The 26,916-nt window shown below is 59.7% G+C and overlaps 5 protein-coding genes across 6 annotated transcripts; 1 reads left to right on the top strand and 4 right to left on the bottom strand.

Moving 5' to 3' along the window:
- Positions 1–632: 632 nt before the first annotated feature.
- DHX58 (DExH-box helicase 58) lies at positions 633–4,945 on the bottom strand. The gene is made up of 12 exons (XM_042887581.1): positions 4,688–4,945; positions 4,412–4,613; positions 4,140–4,330; positions 3,896–4,012; positions 3,528–3,654; positions 3,260–3,442; positions 2,931–3,187; positions 2,588–2,737; positions 2,208–2,369; positions 1,738–1,928; positions 1,452–1,548; positions 633–1,226 (listed from the first exon to the last, which is right to left on the bottom strand). Exons 1-12 carry the CDS (start codon positions 4,853–4,855, stop codon positions 1,047–1,049), a joined length of 2,025 nt encoding a protein of 674 aa, XP_042743515.1. The 5' UTR covers positions 4,856–4,945; the 3' UTR covers positions 633–1,046.
- A 256-nt stretch (positions 4,946–5,201) lies between these two features.
- Positions 5,202–10,776, bottom strand: KAT2A (lysine acetyltransferase 2A). 2 transcript variants are annotated; one of them, XM_042887579.1, is made up of 18 exons: positions 10,534–10,776; positions 10,192–10,315; positions 9,951–10,096; positions 9,692–9,781; positions 9,199–9,380; positions 8,920–9,111; positions 8,716–8,822; positions 8,520–8,627; positions 8,306–8,442; positions 7,979–8,187; positions 7,787–7,913; positions 7,597–7,707; positions 7,378–7,521; positions 7,068–7,182; positions 6,912–6,948; positions 6,730–6,793; positions 6,508–6,592; positions 5,202–6,302 (listed from the first exon to the last, which is right to left on the bottom strand). In XM_042887579.1, exons 1-18 carry the CDS (start codon positions 10,774–10,776, stop codon positions 6,109–6,111), a joined length of 2,415 nt encoding a protein of 804 aa, XP_042743513.1. In that variant the 3' UTR covers positions 5,202–6,108. The 2 variants fall into 2 exon arrangements, with proteins under 2 accessions (XP_042743513.1, XP_042743514.1); XM_042887580.1 differs by having other exon boundaries at positions 7,979–8,085.
- Positions 10,777–11,505: 729 nt separating this feature from the next.
- On the bottom strand, positions 11,506–12,445 carry LOC122188909 (heat shock protein 30C-like). The gene has a single exon (XM_042887587.1). The coding sequence runs from the start codon at positions 12,247–12,249 to the stop codon at positions 11,647–11,649; it is 603 nt and encodes a 200-aa protein (XP_042743521.1). The 5' UTR covers positions 12,250–12,445; the 3' UTR covers positions 11,506–11,646.
- Positions 12,446–13,045: 600 nt separating this feature from the next.
- On the top strand, positions 13,046–14,012 carry HSPB9 (heat shock protein family B (small) member 9). The gene has a single exon (XM_042887588.1). The coding sequence runs from the start codon at positions 13,285–13,287 to the stop codon at positions 13,864–13,866; it is 582 nt and encodes a 193-aa protein (XP_042743522.1). The 5' UTR covers positions 13,046–13,284; the 3' UTR covers positions 13,867–14,012.
- Positions 14,013–15,310: 1,298 nt separating this feature from the next.
- Positions 15,311–26,881, bottom strand: RAB5C (RAB5C, member RAS oncogene family). Its single transcript, XM_042887608.1, has 6 exons — positions 26,796–26,881; positions 19,254–19,497; positions 18,120–18,271; positions 17,695–17,817; positions 16,868–16,961; positions 15,311–16,491 (listed from the first exon to the last, which is right to left on the bottom strand). The coding sequence occupies exons 2-6, from the start codon at positions 19,417–19,419 to the stop codon at positions 16,376–16,378; spliced, it is 651 nt and encodes a 216-aa protein (XP_042743542.1). The 5' UTR covers positions 19,420–19,497; positions 26,796–26,881; the 3' UTR covers positions 15,311–16,375.
- Positions 26,882–26,916: the final 35 nt, after the last annotated feature.

Here is a 26,916-nt window from a genome sequence, read left to right as displayed (position 1 = left end):
GGAGGGGGCAACCAGGCAGGGCTGGGGGTAAAGCAGGGATGGGAGGAAGGAGCAGAGGTTGGATGCAGACCATGAGCTGCCTCCAAACCCCACACAACCCATCACAACGCTCTCGGGGTCCCATATTGCATGTGGTCTGCTGCACCTCTAAAGATGGGGAAGCTTGGGGCAACGTTGCAGAAGCTCTGGTTTGAAGGAACAAAGAGGATAAGGGAACAGCCAGCTCCATGCAGACTGAGAGGTCAGTGCCGCAGGCGCCATCAGGTTAATTCACAGCCTGGATTCTCCAGCACGAATCAGGGCAATTAAAGCTTAGCAAAATGATCTGGGGTCCCCGCAGAGGGGCCTTATCCTGGGGAGAGGGCACCGCAGCCCACAAAGAGCTCCAAATAACTCACGCGGCCTCATTACCCGGTTTCTGCGAAGCGGGAGCGCGGCTTCGCGCTGCCCTCAGGGACCCCCCCAGAATTTGGGCTGAGCCCCACGGCGGCCGCCGCTCCCGCACGAAGCCGAGCCCCCGGGGCGGCCCCGCACGGCGCCCGCAGCGGAACGGGAGCGGGTTTCCCTCTAGCGACCGCCGGCGGGAGAGCACAGCGGGGACGGACGGGAAGAACGAGCGGGGCGGGAGCACAAACGGAGCAACGCGTTCTTTGACCCGAGCCCGGCTCGCACGGGGAAGAGACCGCGCACAGCTTTGCAGATACGGACCGCGAGCCTTGACTACGCCGGATGCCCGCCTTCATAAAGCAGACGCACGCCGGATCGCACGCGGGCCGTCGGTTCGCTGCGTGGATGCGGCGCCGCGGGAGCAGCCCCAGCACCGCAGGGACGGCAGCCGCTGTCCGGTAGCGGGGGCACGGGCTGCCCCGTCCCGGCCCCGCAAGGCCGTTAGCAGAGTTCTGCGCTCACTCCCGCAGGATTGCGGCTGCAGAGAGCAGAGAGGTGCAGCCGCCTGCAGAGCTTGAAGTGATGTCGTGTCTCAAAGGCGATGGAAAGGTTCCCCCCGCCCCAGGTGTGGCCTGGGAGCAGCCCTGAGTGAGCCGGCACTACAGGGACTCGTCCTGGGTGCTGGAGCAGTACTCCAGGTAGCTGAACTCCTCGATGGGGAACGTCACTCTGCTCCACTTCTTGTACTTCTTCTTCTCATCCGGGGTCACCACCACAAAGTTTTTGATGCTGAGGATGGGTAACGTCACGTTCCGGTAGATCATCTCCATTCCCCACTCCTGTGTGGACAGGGAGGGGACACTCACACACGTGGTGACACAACCCTGGGCTGCAGGACCTCGCACCTGGCCCCATGCCTGAAAGCTGGAGGCAGCTCCTCGCTCCCAGCACACCCCCCCTTAGGAGCTGCCCTGACAGCGTTCCACGCGTGCAGCACCCACAGCCAAAGGGAAACGCAGCTCCTGTTTCTTGCTGCGTGGCTGAGTGACGGCCCAGGAGCTCACCTGCCTGCACTCACTGCACACAATGCGGCACCCGGGCTCCCAGTCCCTGAATGTCCGCTCAAAGTGCATTTTCCCAGGTAAGACTGTGTAATAAAACCTATAAGAAAGGAAACAAAAGACGCCCTGAAGGGGGTGGTCCTGGGACAAAACTCAGCTCTCCCGCAGTCCCACACAGCCCCTGTGACCTCCCCGGACCAGTGTCCCCAAGGAGGAGCAGGCAGCAGCCACCCCCCTGCTCTGGGCAGAGCTCAGCTCTGACCTCTGGACTCTGCCCGTCCCCTCCTACCTGAAGTTGGGGTTGATGTTCACGTGGTGCATGGCCTCCACTGTGCGGATGTCGCTGCCGCGGCACACAGCCTTGTTGCAGTTGACACAGTGGAAATAAACGTCATCCGGGTCGTGCAGCTGCTGCCTCTCGCTGCTCCTGTCTTCCTTCACTTTCCAGCTGAGAACAGCATTTCTCTGCAACTCCAGGATCTGCAGGGAGGGCAGACAGGCAGGAGGATGGGGTCAGCAAGGATGACACACAGACAGGCCACAGGTGCAGTAAGAGACGTGGCCATAGAGAGACGCAGCATCACAGGGAGGACAAGCTGCATGGAAGGACAGAGACGTGCTGTGCCATACAGTTCCTACTGTCCCTCTCCAGAAGCCAGCACTGCCTCAAGGGGAGAGCAGGCACCTAAAATCAGTGTGCAGAGGGCTTTGCCCACGGGCAGACGCAGGAAGGAGCAGTGCAGCCTTCCCTGCGCTCACCTTCAGGCGGTACTCCCGCTCAGGCATGGCTTGCACTGCGCTGATGGCCCTCTCCATGAGCTCCACCAGTTTCTCATTGAGCTGCTCCCGGAACACCTCCCGGCTGCTGGCTTTGGTGAGGACAGAGTACACACTGTTCTGGGCACGGGCACGACCCCGGGCCTGCAGCAGAGAGAACAAACACTGCGGCACGGCTGAGCCTCTCACACCACAGGATGCACAGGGCAGGGCAGAGTGCTCCTCCTGCACCCTGCAGCTCCATGGGCAATGCTGTGCCAGGGCTGGGCTCACCCCGAGAGCTGTCAGTAGGCACCAGGGGTGTGTGGGGGTCCCCAGGTGCCACCCAGGCGCCTCAAGGCGGGGGGGATCCAGGGTGATACCTGCACCATGGCAATCTCGTTGGTCATCAGCCTGTAGCGCACCACAATGTTGCACTCAGGGATGTCCAGGCCCTCCTCGGCCACACTGGTGGAAAAGAGCAGGTTGAGCTCTCCGCTGCGGAACAGTGCGATCACATCCTGCTGCTCATTCTGGGGAGAGAAGGGAGGACACTTCAGTGGCACCCCAGGACCGAGGGCCGCGCACGGATCCGAGCTCCTATCAGCACCCACGGCACGCACAGAGCGTGCAGAGAGGGGTCGGGCCGGATCCCCACCCAGTTCCATCCCATCATCAGCACTGCCCTGGAGTGCAGTGGGGCCGTGCACACCCTGGGCCCCTCACCTGGGTCATGCCCTTGGCCTGGTTGCTGTAGCCGGTCCCGGTGAGCACGGCCGCCCTGATGTGCCGCCTGCACAGCCGGGCCGTGTCGTGAAACCAGCGGAGCAGGCTGTGTGCGCTCTGCCGCGTCTTGGTGAAGACAATGCCACAAGATGACCCCGGGGGCTGGAAGTGCTCCTGCAGGATCTCCTCCAGTTTGCTCAGCCGGGGGTTCTCGTAGCGCTGGTCTCCGGCCAGCGCCAGCAGTGTGGCCCTGTTCTCTGTGCAGAGAGGTGGGTGTGAGGGCTGAGCAGCCTGCACCGCCCTGCTGCTCCCCTCCACCTCTCCTTTACCCTCAAAGGTGTTGGCCAGGAAGCGCTCAGTGGGGTCCTTTGTGTCCCTCTCATCAGCATAGAACTGCTGCAGGCACTGGAAGGCGTCCATCATGCGCACGGCGTCGTTGATCAGCAGTGCATCGTTGTACCTGCGCAGGTGCAGCGCGCACACCCGCGTCTTGCGACAAAACCTCTCTGCCGCTGGCAAAGAACAGTGACGGCGAGGTCACATCCCGCCCCACCAGCCCGTCACCCCCCAGGACCCTCACCTGGGCGAGTTCCTCACCTCTGTTCTCCAGCTCCACGATGCGCTGCTCGTACAGCTGCGTGCCAAAGTCCTGTGGCAGTCCGGGCATCTCCATGTGCTCCTGGATCTGTGCCATGATCTTTTTCAGCCGTTGGCCAAAGGGGTCCTGAGGGCAGAGCGGGCTCAGGACCCATGGATTGGGGATATTGCTCTGGCACAGCCAGCGGGGTTGCGGTGGTTTGCAAGGTAGGACCCAGGTGGGCTCTGGGTGAGCTGATTCCTGCAGTTGGCCTAATCCATGTGGGGGGTGAGCACAAAACAGCCAGGGGAGACCCCCGGCTCAGCAGCAAATGAGAGCTTTGGGGTCACAGGGAGCAGCACTGTGGGCTCAACCCACCACCTCTCACCAGCACTCTCTCCTGGCACAGGTCGTACTGCTTCCTGGGCTGGGGCACATGGCTCTGCAGGTGCTGTGTGTGCTTCTGTGCTGATGTGATCACCTCGGTGTCCAAGTTGGCGCAGATCTGAAAGGGGAGAGCCCCACAGGCAGCCCTGAGGCCTGGCAGCCCAGCACCATGCAGTGCACAGCAGGACGCCAGAACCCACCCCATTTGGAGCCCCAGAAGCTCAGGAGCCGGGAGCAGCACCCACCTGCAGGATGTGCTCCACAGCCCCTTTGAAGGAAGTTTCCCCCCCGGTGCCAAGGGATGCTGTCAGGCCCAGGATCTGCGGCAGGTCCCGCTGCCCGCTGAGCTTCTTCTGCAGGTAACTCAGCATGATTTTGTTGTAGACGGCTTCCTTGTGAGTGTGGTGGCACTCATCTATCACCAGCAGGGAGAAATCTGTGCGGGCAAAGCAGGGCAGCGGGGTGAGCCGCTCATCCCAGGGCAGCCCCCAGCCCGGCCGTGGGGCCCCACACCCACCTGTCAGCTCCACGTGCGCCTCCTCCTCCCTGCTGAGCAGCGCGTTCTGCAGGATCTGCGCCGTGCAGATGACCACATCGCTGCCCTTCGCCAGCTGCCCGAAGAAGCATTTATGGCTGCTGTCCCCGCTGACCGCTGCCACTTTGAAGGCATCGCGCAGGACGTGGAACTCCTTCTCCAAGTGCTGCTGCACCAGGTGCACCTGAGGGGCACCCAAAACCTCGTCAGTCCCGGACGTGGCCCCGCCGTCCCTGGGGCTGCGGGGTCCTCGGGCACCTTGTTGACCAGCACGGCCACCCGGCCGCCCCGCCGCCCCTCCAGGTGCCGCCTGCAGACGTGCACGGCCGCGCGGGTCTTGCCGGCGCCCGTGGGCAGCCACACGATGCTGTTACGGCCGCCCAGGGCCGGGACCACCGCCTCCAGTTGGTATCCGCGGAGCTCCATCGCCGAGTCCCGGCTGGGGAACGGAGTACGGAGGAACGGAGGTCGCGAAAGGAAAGCGGGGCCGCCCGCCGTGCCGAGCTGCGCTGGGAGGGGGAGCCCCGGCAGGGCCGTGCCGCACAGCGCCGCACCCCCGCCGCCTCCGGGCCGCCCCCCAGCCGGGAGCCTCGGACCTGAACAGAAACCGAAAGCAGGCGGAGCTCCGCGGCGTCATCGCGCTCCGGGGGCGGCTCCATATCGGCACCGTGCGCCCCAACCACTGCCCATCCTCTGACCCCCTGCCCCCCCCCAGGCACCGAGTTCAGCCCCCCCCGGTCCTGCCGCACGGTCAGGCACAGGGACAGCTGGCTCTGCACAAGTACATTTAATTAAAAAATAAAAAAAAAAGAATTAAAAAAAGAAACAAAACCAATGCAAATAAAAGAGTCACATGGAATGGGTGACGCGAACAGTGGGACAGGGTCTGGTCCCACCCCAGCAAGGCCAGTGAGCCTGTAGAGCAGCACCAGAGTTCACACAGCAAGGACAGCACGGGGGTAAGGCAGCAGTCGACCGAATGCGGGACGGGGGAGGAGGAGACATTAACGCTATGTGGGATGCACCCCAGCACAGCTCCCATAGATGTACGGGCACAAGGAGGGATGCAAACAGCCAGCCCCAACCCCGGGGCTGCAGGACAGCAAGGGGAAGGGGGGGGGTAGGCCCCCAACCACAGCAAGGAGCTGGAAGAGCCCCCACCGCTCCCTGCAGGGCTACAAGCAGTGGGGGGAGAGCAGAAGGCTGTGCTCCTGCAGGAGGGAAGAGCTGACAGAGGCAGCAGGAGGAGGGACATCCCCCAGCTCAGCACCTCTGCCCTGCAGTCTGGGGGTGGCCAGGGAGGTGCCCCACAGTACATTCAAGAAGAGGGGCCGGCGCTGCCCGTGCACGGACAGGAGCAGGGGCTGAGGTCCGTGCAGAACCAAAGCACTTGTGTGCCCCTGCCCTGGCACCGAGCGGGGGCAGAAGGCACAACCCTGGGGGGGGAGGCAGCCCCGCTGCAGCCCCCCCTTCCACAACCCCCGAGAGAGGGACTGGCAGCACCGCAGCTGCCCACCCCCCCTTCCCCAGCAGCAGCAGCAGCACGCCCAGCAGCAGCCCCTGCCCACAGAACGGGGCCGCATCCCGGATGGCCCCTCTGGGGGCGGCAGCAGCCCTGCCCCTCCCCGCCAACGGGAGCAGGGGGGGTCGTGACAGCCACGGCACATCCAGACCACCCCCTACTTGTCGATGAGCCCCCCTTCCTTCAGCTTGAAGTAGAAGAACTTCTCCAGAGTGTTGGCACACTTGCAGTAGTCGCTGTCGGGCGGGTTGTACTCGCGGCAGTTGGTGATGATGCGCTGCAGGTCGGCGATGAACAGCTTCTTGGTGACGTAGTAGCGGTTCTTCAGTCGCTCGGTCATGGTCTTCAGGTCTGGGGGTGGGAAGGAGTTGGGCCCCATCACATCTCATTGCCCCCAGCCCTGCAGGTAGGTCCCCCTCCCGCCACCAGCCACAGTCAGGGGGTCCCTGAAGGGTCCCATTCTGCTGCCCGGCTCGCCCCCTGGGACACCCCCTGCCCAGCACTGCTTTGGGGCACACTGCAATCCCCCGTTACCCCACAGTCCCCAGGCACCCACCAATGGGGAAGCGGATGATTTCATAGTAGTCCGGCGCCTCCGACTTCTTCACCGGCTCCATGAAGGGCCATGCGCTGGGGTGAGTCTGGGGGCAGAGGGGCAGAGTTACTGCAGCGTCTGCCCTGTGCCCACAGCCGAGGCAGAGCCGTGCCAGGGACACCCGGCCATCCCCTCCCAGGGACAGCAGGAGGGATGGCATAGGAGCGCACAGCCACCCCGCACCTTGATCTGGGCCAGGAGGTTCTTCAGGGTGTTGTACAGCTGGTCCGGATCCTTCAGCTCCTTCCTGCACGGCAGAGCAGAGCCCATCAGCACGAGGCTCCTGCACCCCAGTACAAGGCTACTGCTGGAGGGCCAGGGGTGGCACAGAGCAGGAGCCCACAGCTCCAGTACCCCTCACTCACCCCTTTTCCTTCCCCAGTGGTTTCCAACCCGTTTCTCCTGGAAGGAAAGGCTCAGCATCACCAGAGGCTGCCCCCATACACACAGCACAATGCTCCTCACCAAGAGGTCTGGATGAGCCCTGCCAACCCCCCCCCCCGACAGCATGGAGAGCTCACGGATGCCAGGGACGCTCTCGATGGGGATCTGCCGCACGCCCTCCTTGAAGCAGGTCAGGCCAGGGTAGACCTTGCGGATCTGTGCTTGCTTCCTCTCAATCAGCTTCTTGATGATCTGCAATGGGAAAGTGGCACATCAGCACGCACTGCGGGACATGAGACCCCGACAGACCCAGAGCAACAGCCAGGAGCAGCCCTTCCCCAAATGGCACTGCAGTGATCCTGTGAGCACGGCTGCAGGGCTGGCTGAGGGATGGTTCCCAAAGGCTGGCACACTCCATCCCCTCGCTTCTGGGGGAGTCAAAGGTACCTCCTTCTGCTTTTTGATGATGTGGGAGAGCTCAGTATAGGGGATGCGGGGGTTCAGCTCACACTCCATCAAGGTTGCCCCCTCGTAGTCCTTGATGTAGCCCAGGTAGCGGCTCTTGGGGACCTTGATGTCCTTGGAGAAGCCCTGGGAGGGGAGAAGTGGGAGGGAACTCAGGGATGGAGGGTCAGGCTGGGGGGAGCAGCAGGGAGAGGAACCCACCTGCTTCTTGAAGTAGCCAATGGCGTACTCATCGGCGTAGGTGAGGAAGTAGAGGATGTTGTGCTTGATGTGGTACTCCTTCAGGTGGTTCATCAGGTGTGTCCCGTAGCCCTGGGGGGGCTGCCATGAGACGGGGTCCTCACACCCCCAAGGCAGCCTGTAAGCCCTCCCAGGCGGGTTATGGCCTCACCTTCACTTGCTCATTGGATGTCACGGCACAGAAAACGATCTCGGTGAAGCCCTGGGTGGGGAACATGCGGAAGCAGATGCCCCCAATCACACGGCCGTCCTTGATGAGCGCCAAGGTCTTGTGCTTCCTGCGGCCAAACCGACAGTGAGACGGGGGGAGCCCCACGCAGCCCCCGCAGCCCCCAGCACCCACGGGTCGAAGACGAGGCGGGTGATGTACTCCTTGGGCATACGGGGCAGCTGGTGCGAGAAGACGTTCTGCAGGCCCACCAGCCACATCAGGATCTTCTTGTTGGACTTCTGCGAGAGCGAGTTGCCAATGACGTGGAACTCGATGATGCCGCGGCGCTCCTCCAGCCGGGCGGTCTCATCCCGCGCCGCATTGGCCGACAACAGGCTGGTCTGCATAGGGGGCAGCTGAGCCCCCCCCGGCCCCAGGACCTCAGAGCCCCCGAGATGCCAGCACCCCACGAGCTGCGCCCCACGGCGGTGCCGTCCCCGCCTGCCTCCCCAGCCGTACCTCAGGGCCCAGCATGGCAGCGGGGTCGGTGATGGTCAGCATCACCTCGTTCACCAGCTCCATGGGGATGTCGCCCATCACGCGGATCCTCTTGGCATCCTCCAGCGTCAGGCTCTCAGGCAGCTTCCGCTTCTCCCCTGGGGCAGCACGCAGCTCGTCAGGCAGAGCCCCCAGCACTGGGCTGGGGCTGCTCCCGCCCCCTGCACTGCCCTACCTGGCAGAGGCTCCGGCGTGCCGGTGTCCATGCTCGTGGCCAAGCTGCTGCTGCTGAGCTTCTTGCTGAAGAGCGGTGCGGTGGGCACTGTGACGGCACTGACGGTGGCTGCAGGAGAGCAGACAGCCATAAGTACAAGGAAGCCCATCCACGCTGCAGCAGTGACAGCACCAGCCCACCCATCGCCCTACGATACCTGGGCGCGACACCAGCTGGGCGCCCTCCGCAGCTGGCACAGTGAAATCCGCCTCCCATATGGGCGAGTTCTCACCATAGATCTCCTCCTCCAGCATGGACAGGAACCTGGCGGGGAGCAGCGTGCTGAGCTGGGTGCACACAGCCCCGAGGGGAGCGCAGGGGAAACGGCCGCGCAGACGGCAGCCCCGTGCCAGGCACCTACTTGGGGAAGTGGGTGAGGATCAGCGTGCGCTTCTCCGGCACCAGCTTGTCCTTCTCCACCCGGAACTTCTCCAGCAGCTGCCGGCGGGTGACGGTGAAGATGGACTTGAGGAGGCTGCGCCCAAAGACGTGCGTGGTCTCGTAGCGGGGAAGGCTGTCGCAGCTCTGCGGCACGTGGCAGTAGCACAGCCACCTGCGGGAGAGAGCGTGCGCTCCTGGGGCTGGGACCCTCAGCAGCAGTGCTGCTGAAAGACCCAGGCAGAGGTGGCCCCCCCCTCACCTGGTGTAGTTGACCTTGTAGGTGGCCACGTCATCGTTCTGCGAGCGCTGCCGGAACTGCGACGGCGTCTCCAGCTTCCAGTAGTTGAGGCAGAGCAGGAACATCTTGGAGAGCTCATACATCGTCTGCCGCTCCTTGGGGGGGAGGTGGCTGAACTTGTACTGCACGAAGTTCAGGACCCCCTGGGGGAGAGGAGTGGGTTGGGAAGCGCCAGGGCCGTGGGTCACCGCACCGCAGAGCCCAGCTGCCCACAGGCACCTCCAAGATCCAAGCAGGAGGCCTGGAGAAGCAGCGGGAGCAGAAGGGCCGCCACCGCCACCATCATGCGCTCACATTTTCCACTCTCAGTGACAAAGCTGAGAGCTCCGTGAGTTTGCAACACAGTGCGTGGAGTCACCATGATGCCAAAATGCCGCTGTGTTTGCTCGATTTAGGGTTTTCAGCCCAGCCTGTCCCCAGCTCAAGTCCCCAGCACAGCCCACAGCGGCCTCACCTGCTCGATGTTGGGTTTCTCAAACGGGGGGCTCCCCAGCGACCCCTCAACCACCGGCTGGCTCATCTGCAGGATGCACTTCCTGAGGAGCTGCGAAGACCCCATGGGACACCATCACCACCTCAATGCCCGCTCCTTCCCGGGCACCTCCCTTCCTGGGAGATTGGACACAGCAGCTCTGCAGCTTTGAAACGGGGCTCACAGAGCGCAGCTGCCTGCAGGTCGGGCAGAGGGTGACCAGCAGGACAGACGGACGCACCTTGAACAGGTAGAAATAGACCTGCTTGGTGTCCGTGTCCTCCTCCTTGTGCACTGACATGAAGAGGTTCTCCACATCCACCACCATGCCCAGCAGTCTGTTGATCTCCTCCTCCGAGACATTCTCCAGGTGGGACACGTGGTCGGCTGCGGCAGAGACAGCACGTGGTGAGGGGGGGGCACGGCTCCCCCTCCCGGGGGTCCCCGCAGCTGGGCCGGGGGGGGGGGGGGGGGGGGGCTACCCAACGCGTGGCCACAGCTGCGGCAGGGCTCGCTCAGGTTGGTCACCGGCTGCTGCAGGTCCATGCGTGGGGCGGTGGGAGGGTTGGGGTTCTTCCAGCCGTTGCACTTGCAGGCATCGTTAGCCTGCAGGAGGGATGCGAGAGGCCATCGCGCAGCAGCCCAGCGCGCGACGCAGCCAGCAGACGGCTGAGCGGCTTCACCCACCCACCGTCCAAAAGCCTCAGACCGTCGCAGCCCAACGCTGAACGCTCTCCCCGGATCCGGCTCAGGATCGCGTGCCCCCCGCCCGCGCGCAGCCCCGCATCCCCTCCCGCATCTTCGCCCCCGCGCCCCGCGCCCACCTTGCAGGCCGAAAACACCCCCAGCTTCTCCAGCTTCTTGCCGCGGGGGAAGCCCCGCACCTGCGCCTTGCGCTGACTCGCCCGCTGCTGCTGGCTGAGCCCGGGCCGCGCCGGATCGCTGGAAGCCGCCCCGCCCGCTCCTCCCGGAGCCGTTCCCCCGCTCCCCGCCCCGGCGTTCTGCGCCGCCGCCGTTCCCGGAGCCGGCGGGGGCCTCCCGGGTTGCGCGGCCTCCGGCTCCGCCATGCCGGGCCCGGCGTGCGCTCCGAGCTCACTGCGCCTGCGCGCCGGGCACGCCGGGAGCGGCGGCTCGCAGCGGGGAGGGCTGAGCGCGGCGTTACCGGGACGGCGCACGGCGCTCCGCACCCCCGCACGGGAGCCGGGCTGGCGGCCGGGCGCTCCGAGCGCGGCGTCCCGGCACGAAGGAGGCTCCCTGCGGGCCCATCCCGGGGCTCCGCCGGTAACGCGGGGCCGAAGCTCAGCGGGGGGCGCCGGCCCGGAGCCCGGGACCGCGGGAACGGATCCGCCGCGCCGCCAAATTCGGAGCGCTGCCGCACCCACGGCCGGCAGATACGGAGCGGACGGAGCCCGTCTGCCCATACATGGAGCGGCTCCGCCCGCAGCCCCGCGAATGGGCGCGGTTTGGCGGAGCGTCCTTCGGGGGGAGCCCCGCAGCGCCTGGAAGGTGCGAGCAGCGGCGGGGCGGTGCGGGGGGGCACGGCTGCTGTCCCCGGCCCGGCAGCGCGGCGAGCGTCCCGGCGCCTTCCCGAGGAGCCCAGCGCAGCGTCCCCGAGGGCTCTCCGTATTCGTGTCGCTGTGCGTGAGCGGGAGCCCCCCGGCCGCCTCTCTCCACCAGGGCAGCATGGGGAGACGTGCCGGGGATGCGCCCTCTGCAGCGCAGTGCAGCTCTCGGGATGGCCGTCCCGCTGCGCGAGCACAGCGAGGCCAAACCGGCAAACACACGAGCCGTATATGTAAAAGTCAGGGACGTTTATTACATATCAAAAAAATCTACACGCTTTGGCCAGAGATCCCCCCCCGTCAGGGCCGGCACAGCCCCGCTCTGCGGCCGGCGGTGCCCCAGCACCGGGCTCAGCCCGGCCCCGAGCTGCTCCATCACGCCTTGGCTCTCTCTGCTCCGTCCTCGACGTTGGCCACCGGCTGTGCCGCTGCTGCTGGCAGCTGGATGGGCACGTTCCTCTCGTTCGGCGGCGGCAGGGCCAGCCGAGGGGCCTCGATGCGCAGTTGCCCCTCGCTGGACAGGGAGCAGCTCAGCGCCTCGGCGTCCACCTCCTCGGGCACGTCCCACTCGCGCTTCAGCACCTCGTACTTGTAGGAGAAGGAGCCCTTCTCGTCCGTGCTCTGCGTCTCCTTCTGCCCCACCAGCACCACCTTCCTGCCCACCACCTTCACCGACAGCTGCTCGGGGGCGAAGTCCTTCACGTCCTGGCAGACGGAGAAGCCCTCCCCGGAGCCCTGGGTCAGAGCCGCGCTGCTGCTCGGTGCCCGCTCGATACTGACGCGGTTGGAGCTGCTCCCGCTGCTCAGGAGCTGCTCGAAGCTGCTCATGAACTGCCGAGCCCTTTCCATTTCCATCCGTATCTCCCTTTCCAGTTCAGCAAAGAGGGTGCCCGGGTGCGGCCAGAGGGTGCGGACGGGTCCCAGCCATGGGAACAGAGACCCGGAGGTGGGCGGCATGAAGTGCAGGCGGCAAAGCATCTCTGTGGTGCTGCGTCTGAGGCTGTGCGCAGGGCTGGAGCGGTGCTGGGCTGCCGCCGGGACGCGGGGTTTTATCCTCTTCTTCCCAGGGGTGTGCCCCTTCCAGAACGCTCTCTCCCCACGCACCCTCCTGGAGCCATCGCCTATTTTTGCGCGGCTGATTATCCGCCGGCCAAAATAGCAGCGCCTGCTTCTGGGGCCGAGTCACCCTCCGCAAATAGGGAGCTGCAGTCACCGGCGAGGCTCGGGTTTCTGCAAAGCCACCGTGATGCAGCACGCGGCACCGCCGGCCGAGGGGGCAAACAAAGCCCTCCCGCAGCCCCACACTGCAGCGCGGGTCACGCCGCGCAGGGACAGTCCCACCCCGATGGTGTCACCGCTGCCCGACGGCTCTCGCACTTTCCAGACCCACCCCCACGTTCGGGACTCCGTGCAGCCCTGAACGCAGCGTCTGCGCACCCTGCGTGGGGCGGGCAGGGTTTGCTTCGGTGTGTCCCGTGGGGTCCCGACGGCGCCCCGGCGGGGGGGACGCATTGCTGCAGGGGGGTCCTGAGAATGGGGCGGGGGGGAATGGGCCGAGGGGAAGGGAGGGCAGCCAGGAGGGGAGTCCGGCCCCGCTCCCTGCCGGGAAGCAGAAAGGCCACGGATTTTTGGCAGGGGCGGCTCGGGCATCCCGCTCGGAGGCTGAGGTGATGCTGCTAATTATAATTCAGGAGAGCAGAGCTGCAAGAGTAAGAGCGAAGGTATGTGGGCCGTGAGGTAAGAGGTGCCTCACCTCTGCGATGAGTAACAAGAATGAGCTGGAACGGGCCAGAAAGAACCGCGCTCTTCTCCCGAAGGTGACGGCATCCACGGGCCGAGGCCCCGCCTCCCGGGAGGGGAAATAAAAGCCGCGGGCGCCGGAGCCGGAGCACAGCGCTCCCAACTCCCGGAGAGGAAACAGCTGAGAGCAAAGAGCTGAGAGCAGCAGCAGCAGCAGCAGCAGCAGCAGCAACAACAACAACAACAACAACAACATCATCATCATCAACAACGATGCTTTGCCGGATGCACCTCGCTCCATTCGCCTCCAGCTCCCTGGCCACCCGGCTGGGCACGGTGAGGACCCTCTGGCCGCACGCAGAGACCATCTTCAGCGAGCTGCAGCAGGAGATGGAGAAGGCTCGGCAGTTCATGAGCAGCTTCGAGCAGCTCCTGAGCAGCCACGGACCCGTCACCGCAGAGCAGGCTCCAAGCAGCAGCGCAGCCCCGGCCCAGGGCTCTGGGGAGGGCTTCTCCGTCTGCCAGGACGTGAAGAGCTTCGCCCCCGAGCAGCTGTCGGTGAAGGTGGTGGGCAGGAAGGTGGTGCTGGTGGGGCAGAAGGAGACGCAGAGCACGGACGAGAAGGGCTCCTTCTCCTACAAGTACGAGGTGCTGAAGCGCGAGTGGGACGTGCCCGAGGAGGTGGACGCCGAGGCGCTGAGCTGCTCCCTGTCGCCGGAGGGGCAGCTGCGCATCGAGGCCCCCCGGCTGGCCCTGCCATCTGCTGCTGAGAGGAACGTGCCCATCCAGGTGAGCCCCGCGGCTCCGCAGCCCGGGGCAGCCAAGGATGGAGCTGTCAGCAAAGCCAAGGCGTGATGGGACGGAACGGCGGTCTGCATCGGGACCAGCAGAGGCGGCAGTGAGTCTTGGGCTGTAGCCCAGACGTCCTCCATCCACCGTGTTTTTCACTATACTGGAACGTTCTTCTTTTTGTATCCAATAAAAAATCCTTTTGCATAGAACCCGGTTGTGCTTCTTTTTGGGGGGATAATCGATGGGGTGGCTGAGCCTTGGCCTCGGCTCTTGGTGGGTGCATGGAGAGGGTACAACTCTCTCTGCTCTCGGTGCTACAGAGCTGACAGCAGACCCCCTGTGCTGCTCAGAGCAGGGTGAACTCCCTGTTCTCCCACACTACAGCATCTCCTGCACCGTCTCCACAGCCCTCATGCCCAGACCAGTGCCTCTAAATAGGAAGACAACTGAGCTGGAAGATGCTAGGTGGAGGCGTAGCTACTTTTCTCCCCAGGCAGCTTAGAAAGGGGCTGCAGGAATCCCTCTGGGGTGGCAGCGGCAGGCGGGGCAGAACCGGGCTGCAGCACTTGGGGCCAGGTCTAGGCAGGTCTGCAGGCATGCAGGCACAACGCCTGTTTTTGCCAAAGCTGCTCTGAGCTCATGCAGCTCTTCCTCACAGTGCCAGCAGCACAGAGGCTCTGCAGAGCACAGACCCAAACCAGAGTCCATCACAGCTGAACAGCACAGTGGGGCAGCAGCAGGAGACCCTGAGAGCATCACGGCCACAGCAGGGAGACGGAGACCCCGAGGCACGGGCCAGAAATGAAGTCCTGTCAGCGAGGAGCACTTGTACGAGAAACCAGCAGATGGCAACAGCACCTCGCTGTGCTCCCAACGCTGTTGAGTCGCGAGTGGGCGGCCATCATCCAACAGGTCCTTCTTTGCTGTTGGGGATCCAGCAGCACAGACGAACCAACCCGGAAGCAGCGGGATCTCTGACACCTCACGAGGGCTGTGAGCTCCTCCAGCAGATGAACAGAAACACATCAGCATCCTGTGATGACAGCGCCCACCGGGGGCAGAGGCATTTGCTGACTGATATTTGAGCACGTTACCCGTTTGTCCAACTGTCACAAACCCCAGGCCCGACGCACGCTGCTCCTCCCACCTCCCCTCAGCTCCTGCTGCAGCTGTTAGCCTACAAGCGATGGCGACAGACAGCTCTCGCTGTTTACCTCCACTTTGCCGCTGCACGCTCCGCTGAGCACAGCAAACCCGCGCAGCTCCTCCTAACAGCAGGCGCAACTGCAACTCCATGCAGGAATTCCTCCCTCCCGAGGCGGCTGCTGCAGAAGCACGGCCAAGAACTCGAGGAGCAAACAGCACGCGCTGCTCCCTGCCGAGGGAAGGATGGGCACAGCGCTGCTTACAGGCGAGCCCTGGCGGAGCTGGCTCGGCACACGGGGACCTTCTGGTCCGCCCCCCTTCGCTTGAGCTGGTTAAGAAACACGAAGGTTGTTGATCGTGGTAGGTTTATAAAAATTTTCTTTTAATCACACAAAACGGAAGTTTGTGATGAAGATTAGCTTGACAGTTCCTCTTAAATACCAGTATGCATAAGACACTGCATTAGGCACTAGGCAGCAGCCAACATCAGTTAGAGTCTGGCAAGAGAAGCCATTTTAATACCTCCCTTCACACCGTGGGGAATTACAGGCTCTTGCAATACACAGTTTTCACTGACAGGTTATCCGAGGTTTCCCCTGCCCCACTTCTGTACATCAGCAAACCGTGTGCATTCACACCAGAGTAGGGTTAGCATTAGTGGCATCACAACCATCAAAAAAAGACAATTTTCTATACAAGATTTCTTTTCTTTTTTTTTTTTTTTTTTTTTTGCAAAAGTTGCAACAGGATTAGTGCATGACGACAGAACCAGAGATAGAAAAGAAGTTGGCATGCTAGAGTCCAACACAAATAAAGACAATAGGCAGCTAGTTGTATGTACTATATTGACAAGATACTGATTGGTTACATGAAGAAACATACAATACAAAATACAGAAGAAATCAGTTCTTCTTCCCTCTGCCCCACCCCAAAATACTCATAATTGATTTGGTCAATAGGAGGCTGAAGAGCCAGAGTTTGTCCCCATAATGCTACACCTCAGTGGTTGTTCTGGGCACATCGTACTGGCATCGCCCTAGCTTCTACTCGTGGGTAACTCTACACCAGGTTCTCTAGTCTCAATATCCCTTTGTTTCCAATAGTGAACTACAGTACTGTGGGACCTGGGTGCTGCTGGCGCTCACCCGTGGGAAGGAAGAGCTGGCAGGGCAGACACCAGGTCACGCATCCACCACCAGCAGGAAGAGGGAAGAGCAGAAGTTCGTATATTAAAAAAGTGACTTAAGACTTAGAATTGAATTAGTATTTGTACAGAAAGGTGCGGGTGGAAGAACTCCCTCCAGCCTATGATCAGAAAGGGATGGAGAAATCACAGCAGCCACTGGCAGCCGCTCTACGGTAAGTGCGATTGTTAGCGTGGGTTCCAGTCACGTCCTTCGGGGCTCTGTCCGGTGAGCTCAGCTGCTCAATTGCTGCAGCACTGGCTCCTGCTGGGCTGGCTGCTCTCCTGAAGGTCGACCACCCGATTCCTGCCTGGACCGCCTGGAGCGTTCTGGGGTTCATTTTTTGGCAGTTTCTTGGCTAGGAAAGAAGCAGGATCAGCAGGCTGCTCTTACAGAGGCCGATCTCCCCCCGCAGATCACACGCTGAGCTCAGCTCCGCTCAGCCCAAGCCTCCACCTCTCCAGGAGCTCAGGGCCGGACGCTGCCGGCAGCACAAGAACATCCAACCTGCTGTGAGCTGTCATCAGTTCTGCTCCACCCTCATCCGCCCCAGATAAAGGCAGAGGGGGAGCACGGTTTGCACCACCTGGGTGACTTCACACACAGGCCTGGCAACCTGGTCACACACACACTCCAGCAAGAGCCTCAGAGCCTGGCTGGCAGATTCTGTGGCTTTCAGTAGGCTGCGCTGCTCAGAGCTGCTCCACGCAGCCTTTTCACACACACACACTCACCTATTGCCATGAAGATTTCATTCACATTCATCGCTGTCTTTGCTGACGTCTCCATGAACAGCAAGCTGTTGTCATCTGCATATGTTTGTGCATCCTAGAAACAATCACATTAGAGTGATAAAGGCATCCTGCCAGGAGGAGGCCCCACACGCTCCATTTGCTGGCATACTAATGACTGAAGGCAGCCTCTGCCCAGCCCAAACTGGGCCCTTCCAGCCCAGCACAGCCCTGCCTGGCCTGGACAGCCGGGGACAGCACTGACAGCAGCACAGGACTCAAGTGCCAGCAGAAGAGCCAGGATACAGCAGCACAGGTTGGTTGTGAGCTGCATGTGGACTCTATGACTCAGGCAACTTGACGCCTTGTACTTTGGCTGGCTGGGAGTTGCACACACCTCACAATGTGCTGCAAGCAGTTCTGGGTGCAGGTCCTTGAGATAAGAGCTTCTACTAAGAAATCTGCCTCAGACAACTTGAGGTGAGTCGTGAAGACTAGAAAACAAGCTTCAGGTGGCTTATCTAAAAGATGCCATTCCATACACCGATGAAGACAGCCCCTGATAAGTAAGGCAGCAATAGTTGATAATACAAATTTGTTCTCTATGGGCCTTCATAACTTGACATAACTGTTAGCAACAAGAGCTACAAGTATTGTGACAAACCTACATGAGGAAGGCAGGCAAGGGGCACCCTGGGGTCCTCAGCAGCATCGATCTCAACTTCCACACTTTTTCCTCAAAGTATTTTTGACATAGACACCTCCTAGAGCTGACCAAAGAGCTGCTTTCCTGTCTGCTCAGGTAGCAGCCAAACCAGATTCCCACTTACCTGGAAGTCCACAGCTCTCTTGGTAGCAAGGTCTGCCTTGTTTCCTGCTAGTGCAATTACAATATTGGGGCTAGCCTGCCTCTGCAACTCTTTCACCCAGTTCTTGGCTCGTACAAATGTGTCCTGGAAGTAAACAGGAGGCAGTCAGGAAAGGCAGCCTCTTATTAACGCACAACGAAGATATGATTAGAACAAGTCTTTCCTGTAAGAAGCATTCTGCCTCTACAGCACTTTGTAGCAGCATTCTTTATCAGCTTACACAGCCTTGCTCAGAAACAAGGAAGTGGCCATGAGCTTGAGAAAGTTTGACCAAGGCACCTGTAGGCCAGCATCTGCAGAAGCCCTAAACCCAAAACTCTCCCAGGGAACGGAGAAGCATCAGATACAAAGGCAGATGCCCCTGGGGGCCCCGGCGCAGTACTCACTGTGTTGGTGATGTCGTAGACAACGATGGCGGCCTGGGCACCTCGGTAGTACATGGGGGCCAGGCTGTGATACCGCTCCTGCCCCGCCGTGTCCCATATCTCAAACTTCACCGTTGTGTCATCCAGACAGACCGTCTGCGTTAGGAAGGCAGCTGAAAGAGAACGGGTGTTTGCCTCATCTCCAGCTGGAGAGCTCCTGCAGCAAGAGCCAGCAGCTCAGAGCAGATCTGCTTTTGCACAAGAGCTGGCAGAAGCCCCAGCCAGGCCAGCACACCGCCGCCTGCCGTGCGAGTCACAGCTCTGCCGCGTCACAAGCTGCTTACATGCAGGAACCAGAGAGCAACAGAGAGGTGGCCCCGAGCAGCCAGCAAGCAGCCTGCCATTCAGTGCTGCTCCCTTTCCCAGGGGCCACCACCCCGATCACGCAGTACAGCTGAGCACCCCTGGGATTTGCTTCCAGGAGTGCTGCACTGCCAAAGCGCTGCGCTCAGCCCAGTTCCGCTGCGCTCCTTGGTTTAGAACTGGTGCTTTTCCCGTTCCAGTGAGCACAATGCCACCTTCATTTCAGTCCCAACACAACCAGGCTTCTACACGGTCTGAGGTAGAACAGCAGGTCACTCACGCAGCCCCTGTGGCAAAGCACTGAGTCTTGCCTGCCTGCAAGCTGTCCCACTCCCCACAAGGGTCACAACAGGGACAGACGCAGCCCCTCGGTACACATCTCCTCACATTACTGCCCAGAAGGCTGGGTGCTGACTGACCTTTGATTGGTGACACCACACTGACTATTTTAAGCTGAAGATCTGCTAGGCCTGAAGGAGTTGTGGAAACGGTTTACTTGATCAGGCTACAAACAAGACCGATATCCCAGGTCCCGTTCAGAAAACGTAATTAAGGGCTATAAACTCAGTTCTAATTAGAAGCAGGAATTCAAATACTGGAAGATGCCTGAGAGGCAGAGCACTCGTGGTTGCCATAGCACTGCTCTCTATGCACTGATCTTCACCCTAACGAATCGCAGACCGAGAGTTAAAGCATTACTGCCTATCTATAGCCATTAATGCTGCTGATAGCCCGGGCTGCATTAGCAAGGCCAGCATCTTTTAACCATCAGCACCCAGCGTCGGCGCTCACCTCCAATCGTGCTCTCCTGGTACTCGTGGAACTGCCCCTTCACGAAGCGCAGAACGAGGCTGGATTTCCCCACCGCCGACTCCCCCAGGAGGACGAGTTTGAACTGGCAGATTTTGTTCCCAGCAGCCGGTCCATTCGGTCGGGCGGCTCCACCTCGACCTGCCATTGTGGCCTAAGTGCAGGAGTGCCAAGAGATGAGGATGCTGGAGATTCTGCACCGGATCCACCTGGAGGCAGGTTGCAACTGGAAGAGGAGGTCAGAGTTAGTGACACACTCCCGGAGCAGCCCTACCAGTTCCAGAGGTGGTTTTGACCCTCAGCCTCCATCAGCACAGGCAGCTGTTGCTCCTCCTCACTGTGGAAGGCTACTGGCTGCACGTACCGCCGCACATCAGGCAGTTTCTATCAGCCAGCAGCTCCCACAGCACCTGAGGTAGCCTGAGCATCCTCAGAGCAGGGATGCAGGAAGAGGAGCTCCCCCCCACAGGCCCTCCAGCACCTCCACTGTGCCGTGCTGCACACCTTGCTGGGGCAAGGCAGGCAGAACAGCCAGCACGCCATCAGGTTGTCAGAGCTTTGTCCATTAGAACATTGCTCAGTGATGGGAGGTAACCGAAGCTGACCTGAACTCCTTCCTCCTCTCCTGAGTTCAACCCGCGGCGGCTTCAGACTGCCAATGAAATGGAGGTGTCTGCAGGCCCCATGCAAGCCATTACAGAGCACTGACACTCCTCCAGATCACAAGAGCAAGTTGTTATGCTCAGATCTGTGAAGGCCCTCTTACAAAGCTGTTCAACACTGCATCTTCAAGCAGTCCTCAAGGCCACCTCAGACCTCCTGCAGCAGCACGGAGGAGCTGAGAGCAGCCGGCCCAAAAGCAGCGGCCCCTGCAGCACCGCAGGTAATTATCGCTGAGCAGAAGTCTAGACGACTTATCTGAACGCAGGGGCAGCACCTACACACAGAGCAGCACCAGACCTCCGGTGTTGGGCAAAGCACAGCACAGAGGTGAGACGAGCTGTTCTACATCTGCAGATAACCTCGAGTGAAGCTCAGTGCCTCCCAAGCCATTAAGCACAGTGAACTGCATTCCTGTTCTCAGCTGCAAGCAGATAACGTTCCAAGCACGCAGTTCCACAGATCTCAGCAGATTTCCTGTATTCAACATGACTCCCACTTCCTGTCAGTGACAAATGCTACAACTCATCGCATCTGCTCCGTATCACCACTTTCCCTTCAACTCTCACAGCCCAAGTTTCTTGACAGACAAGCAGCAAACAAAGACCTGACGGGCAGTTCCCCCACAGCATGTCCTGAGCTCCAAGGAAACACCTTTTTGCTCAGGGTGAACCCAGCAAGCAGCACTCATACGAGCAGGAGCCCTGGAATGGTGTCCCGTGAGCTACGCTTCAGAGCAAAAGCTCCAGAGAATGCAGTGATCCACGGAGACATTCAGCATGAAATCATTTTGACCAGCAGGCGAGGCAGTCAGAAAACTACTGCCACAGCAGTGCAGCAGCACCAAGCACTGAAGCAGGCAGGTGGGAAAGAGGCCTTGAGGAGCCACGCACGAGCAGCGAGACGCACGAGAAGCCCAAGTTGTTGAGCAGCCGTCGACTGCAGCGTGTGACCAGAGCCTGCCTCCCATCCCAGGAAGGACAAGCACTGTTTTGACAGGACGAGAAAGCTTGAGAGGAAGCACACAGCAGCAGCTGGTTGTGCTGGACGGCGAGGAAGCAGCACTTTGCAGTTCTGGCCAGGAGCTGCTCGGCTATCACCGGGGCTCAAGGGGCGCAATGGAAGCCCCACATCTGCACCAACCTGAGGAATTTTCTGCCTGTGGCGGTTCCTCCTCTAACTCAAGACTGCAAAGCAGCAGCTTTTGCTTGCTTAACCTTGTATTCATTTACCAGGGCGGTCTATCAGCACACTGGTAAGCTCTGTCACCACCTCAGACTAACATGCTGCACGTTAACAGCCACGTGAATCATGCCTCAATTGAGCTATGACCTCCTGAAACATGATAGGGGTGATTCCCAGAGCAAGGAGATGAGCCTGTTGACATCCTCACGTTTTGTGACCTATATTTCAGAGACTTCTTTTACCATGAATTCAGTAGAACTGAGCAAGCAGGTCTATGTGCAGCTGGCAGAAGAATCAAGTTACCAGAGGACTGCTTCTGCTCTCCGCTGTGTTACAAACGATATCATGGCAGATTCGTTGGCTTACAACCAAAATACTCAAGACAAAAGCCCCAGTGAAATATTTATCTTGTTAAATAGCTGACAGCGTTACATGAGTTCCTTGGCAAAGCAGCCCTGAAGGTACCGCGTGGTTTTGCTTCACCTACCACCGAATGGCAGCCAGCCGCCAGCAGGGAGCCTGCGCTGCCTTGCTCCCACTGAGAGCTGCTGCCTGCATGGGCTCACAGCACGCCGTGCCCGACCCCAACAGTGCAACGCGTGCTGAGTCCTCTCCACACACACTGCTGCCTTAGGAGCAGCTCTGCACAGAAGCAGCGCCAGCTCCACGTTGGATCTGCTCTAACACTCCAGCTGCAAGGCGCCGTGCCTCCCCCCCACAAGCAGCGGTCTCTGGTCAGTGAGGCTGAGATCTGGAGCAGCAGCTCTGTTAAGGAACGAGTCACTGCCGTTGTCAGCTGCCACGCCACAGCCTTAGAACACCGATCTACAGACCTACATCAACCTCTGCCATGTGCTCCTAAGGTTGTACCACTATTTTAAGTCACAACTTCTCCGCAGAGCCTCCTGCCCAAAGACCTGAGCACATTCATTTCAATTTAGAGGCAATCAAGTCTCCAGCAGGAAACAGTTAACATTTTTGTTGGCTGTCTACAGTCCCAAGCAAACGCAGCAAATGTAAAACCAGCTCTTTTACATGCTTCTAATACATGTATCTGCCTCCCAATATCTGCAGAACGAAAACAAAACAAACTCCAGCATCTGATATTTCAAGGCACCAGCCCAGTTTCTGCTCAATCCACTGCAGGTGCTGCACAGCTGGGCATCATCCCACCAGGAACCACAGCTGGGAGACCCAGAGCCAAGAAAGCAGCAGAGCCCTTCCCACCGCCCCACGATGACAGCTGAATCCTGGCCATCGTACTCAGCAGCTGCCCTTTAACAGAGATGACTGACGTCCCAACTCGATGAACAAAGCTCTCCGAGCAAAATAAACCCTGCACAAGTTTAGAGGCAGGTGAAGCTCCTGCTGCTTCCCAGGGCAGCAGCCCAGCTGAGGGCTGGCCTGGGCCACAGGGCTCAAAGCTCAGCCCAAGGCAGAACACTGCACCATGAAAACTCTGCTGAGGCTGAGATTAAGCCTCATCTGCCAGACTTGAACAGGGCAAGTTGCTCCGAGCCTCTCAGGAAAGGAAGCCAGAACAGCCGAGCACCCAACAGAGCTCTCTGGAAGATGAGGCAAGGACTGCAGCTCTACAGCCAAAGGGAGCTGCAGAGCCAAACTCTAACTCTGAAGCAGTCAGCTATAAAACTGCTTCTCTGGCTTTTTATTTCCTTTTTCTTAGTAGGACTCTCTATTGAGAACTGTCCTTTTTCTTCATCCAAGTGACTCAGCCTACATACACAGCACAAACCAGCTACCTCAGCTCTGGGAACCGAGCAACATCTCCAGGATCTCACTCCAACTTTTGCAGGCTCCAGGCCATCCTCAGCCACACGCACTTCATTCATTTCCTGAGCAGAACACAGAGAACATCCTGCAGGGGCAAAGCACGAGCAAACTCAAGTTGTGATTTCAGATTCGTTTAAGAAAGCCACCTCAAACACCTTGAATATTCCCAGCTGGGCACTGAAGCCGTTCCACTGAGTTAAGCAACAGCAAGGATCCACTCTGACTCGCTCCCCCAGCAGCACTGCTGTGCTGTTGGCTCTCAGGCACAGCGCCTTGCGGTGCTCATGTCCCCCAGCCTTCTGCTGGCCTCTCACCCCCCTCCAAAGATGTTCAGCAATTGTCCTTTACCACAAGTTCCTGAAAGCAGCTGATAAGATGCAAAGCTATTACACTGGGATACGGCCTTTGGAGGCACAGCTTTGAATGCTCAGGCAGCTGAACGAGCAGCAGCACCGGGAGTTATTACCATGTTGGCCACACTGGCACTACAACGAAGCTCCATGCCTAATCCAGCAGGAGTTTTAGTTCTGCAGAACAGCATGACTAATTGCTTTCAAAACTGCAGCTAGCGTGCTATTAGATCACCACGGGCTGAAGAGAGAAACGTGCAATTAGGGCAGGCTGAGGTTCCGAGCTCCTGCCCTTCCTTGTGCTTTGGGAAAGCATTTGAGCCTGTAGGTGATCCACATCCCCACCTGCTGACACCACAGCAAGCGAGCTCATTCCATAGCAGCCTGATGGAGACCCAAGCGTGCGAGCTTCCAGTGCAGCTTCAGTCAAGCCATGGAAACAGCACGCTTGTAAGGACTGCTTTGAAAGCAGCAGGATGAGAGGCGGCAGCTTCCGAGCAAGTGTTAGCAAGACATAAATTGCAGCACACAACTCCTGCAGATGAGTTCTGCATCACCTTCATTTTATACAGGCTTCTCACCGGCTGTATGGAACAAAGCCCCGCATCCCAGGTACCAAAATCCCCCGCTCCCATATCAGCCCCCCTCGGAGGTCTTGCCTGCGTTCAGTTATTCTTGGCACTGCAAGAACTTCGCCCAGTGTCCAGAAGCTGACGCACTGCCAGGTTAACAATACTCAAGTTTACTGCGAGGACCAACTCAAAGCTGAACTAAGTTGTAATCCTGCAGGCAAGGCTCCCATACCTCCTATTTCTCACTCTGCACGCTCTCAAAAGACTCGACTTCATTCTGCCCACAAGTCCAGCAACACACACCCATAGACAGCACCAGACAGCAGAGCAGAAAACAGCCATCTTCACCACCAGAGTCAGTGACCTTCATAATATCTTTCCCAGACTGCACAAAGATCTCCTGCCTCCAGTGGCTCCTTTTTTGGAGCGCTACCATATCAAAGCAAACACGAAAACCGGTGTTTTCTTATCTGTTTATGTAGGACAACTCCAACAGCTCGTTCCCGTGCCCCAGGAGAATTCAGCATGCACATCAGGATTTAGACAGAGCACTATTATTCCCCATAACGTCTCTTCCAGGAAGATTTGCTGTTTCTGGCTCACAGATGGAAGGTTTTCATGGTTGCTGACAATTTCACAGAACTTGCATAAGAGGACTTCAAACTTCACATCCCAGGGGAAGAAAAACGCTGACTCTGCCATCCCTACATTCTGCCCTCTTCTCAGCACGCTGACCAAAATACTTCAGGCTACACCCACTTCATCAGAAGCGCTCCCATTTCACTTCCTGTGTCTGGAAGGACTTGGCACTATTCCCCCTCCCTTCCCAAGGAGATGCGTGGCCATCCAGCACCTCACAGCAGCACTGGGCTGATGAGCGGCGGGGCCGGAGCAGTACAGAGCTGCCCCCCCTTCCCATGCAGGGCTTTGCTGCAGTGACGACAATTTCACTTCTCATCACTGCTCCTCCACACCTCGAGGTTTGGCCAAGCACGCAATACAGGCTGTTACTCAGCTTTGTTGCAGTCGGTGCCCAATGAACTACTGGCTTCACTGTTACAGCAGTGACCCAAATCCAACTCTGTCCATAGTAAAACCAGGTAAGTGTTTGACTTGACTACATCCCACACCCACCTGTTGAGCTAGCTGCCCCCTGTACTGCTCTCTAACTGAAACCCTTCCTCAGAACTTCCATTTTATCTTGCTCCCTCACCTGATGGGGTATTAAAGCCTTACTTAAACAGCCTTAGTGCCAGGCAGTGCAGGCCCCTTATCTCAAAATGGACGTAGTTTGAATTAGCCTACGGTATCTCAGCGGGAAAAACTGCCTATGGAGGTAGACTTGCTATGGAAGAAGTTGACTGTTAGGGCGTCCTGCTGAGACACAGTTATTGAAGCCAACATGGCTTTTCTTAATCTTACATGGTTGTGCAGACTCTAGCTTTACCTGCTGTCCTCTCTCCAGGAGGGCCTTAAGGCCAACACTGCCCTACAGCAGTCTACAAACACTGCTGAACTCCTCACCCATTCCAGTCACAGCTTTCACTTTTTAGCCTGAGCACAAAGCCTTAAAGTCAGTGCGCAAATGAGCATCAGTGGGACGTTCCAAGGAAGTTCACTCAAACAGCATGGCACATCACACCAACATGAATCAAACTTCTTTCTTTCTATGGTCTCAATCAAGCTTCAGGGAGCCGAGTCAGGACTCCAGTTCAGCGTTACACCGCATGAGGTGTCATGCTTTAAGCAGGGCAGCTTGGGCATTTGGAAAGCCACCAGACAAAAAACTAAGTACAGTAGATGCAGCTTGTTCCACATAGGACTTAAAATAGCATCTCGGTGTACTCTTCCCTCTGATTTCCTTACACATTTGGAAACCATCAAGGTCAGAGCTCCAACAGCCGCACACAACAGCAACAAGTGAAGGGCCATAACTTCCCAGCAGGCTGGCTCACAGCGAGGTGCTGCCATTAACCACGCGGCTCTCAGAAACCAGAGCTCTCAGTAGCATCTTGAGTATGACCAGAAACAGCAGCAGCTGCCAGCACAGAACCTCCATGGGCAGCCTGCTGCTCACCGTGCAGCTGCAGGATCGGCTCTGTGGGATCACACAGCAGCTGTGCCAGGCAGCTGGAGGCTGCTGTGTGTAAACATGGAGCCACGCGCTCGAGGTCCCTTCCAAGGAAAGGGCAGCACTGAGGTCAGCTCTATGCCACCACACTGAATTCCGCAAGCACCCCAGAGCACAAAGAGATGGTGTTTCCCATCAGCAGCAATCCAAAAAGGTCTACACAACTACTTCCAACAAATAAAGCCACAGTCTTCATTTAGGCCATGCTCTGCCTAGGACCCAGCTGGCTTCCAGCCTTCTGGAGCTCCTACGCCCACCTCAGCACAGACTGGCCACAACAAAAGGCCGGACAATCCTTGCACGCAGCACGCCTTCCTCAGATCCCATTCAAACTCCAAGCAGCCACCGCTGTAGCACAGCAACACGAGAACGACCAGACAGGGGAGGAAGCATTTATTAAAAGCAGGCCGCAGCAAGCAGCCGGGCCTCTCCTGCCCTATCCGTAAAGGAAAACGTTCCAGCCTAGGGCCGCCCGAGCAGCGGCCGCCCCGCCCGCCCAGCACAGCAGCCCGTGCACGGAGCCCTCCCGGTGCTGCCGGCGGGCAGCGCTCCGCTCCCAGAGGCCGGCAGGGCCGGATCCCCACGGGAAGCGACCGACCGACCAGCGCCGTCACCCGCTGAGCGCCCGGCCGAAACACGGGGGCGCGCACTGCCGACCGGCGCCAGCGAGACCGCGCCCCGTCCCCACCGCTCGGCTCCTGCCCCGGCCAGGCAGACCCTCCAGGAGCCGGGCCCGCGCGATGAGGGGCGCTGCAGCCAGCCGCCGGGCCGGGCCGAGCAGTGGGCCTGGAGACCCGCGAGCCTCGGGCGGGGCAGAGCGCAGCCCCTCACTCACCGCCCGCAGGGCCGCTCCCCGCCGCGGGTGCGTCTCGCAGGCCCCGGCCCTCACTTCCGCCTTTACCCGTTCCGCTTCCGGACCCGTCCGCCAGTTCCGCTCCTGCCTTGCAGGTCACGGG

The sequence above is a fragment of the Lagopus leucura genome, unplaced genomic scaffold, assembly GCF_019238085.1.
Source record: "Lagopus leucura isolate 7727_CA_CO unplaced genomic scaffold, USGS_WTPT01 Super-Scaffold_100094, whole genome shotgun sequence".
Lineage (NCBI taxonomy): Eukaryota > Metazoa > Chordata > Aves > Galliformes > Phasianidae > Lagopus > Lagopus leucura.
This window is presented reverse-complemented; position numbering and strand designations above follow the sequence as displayed.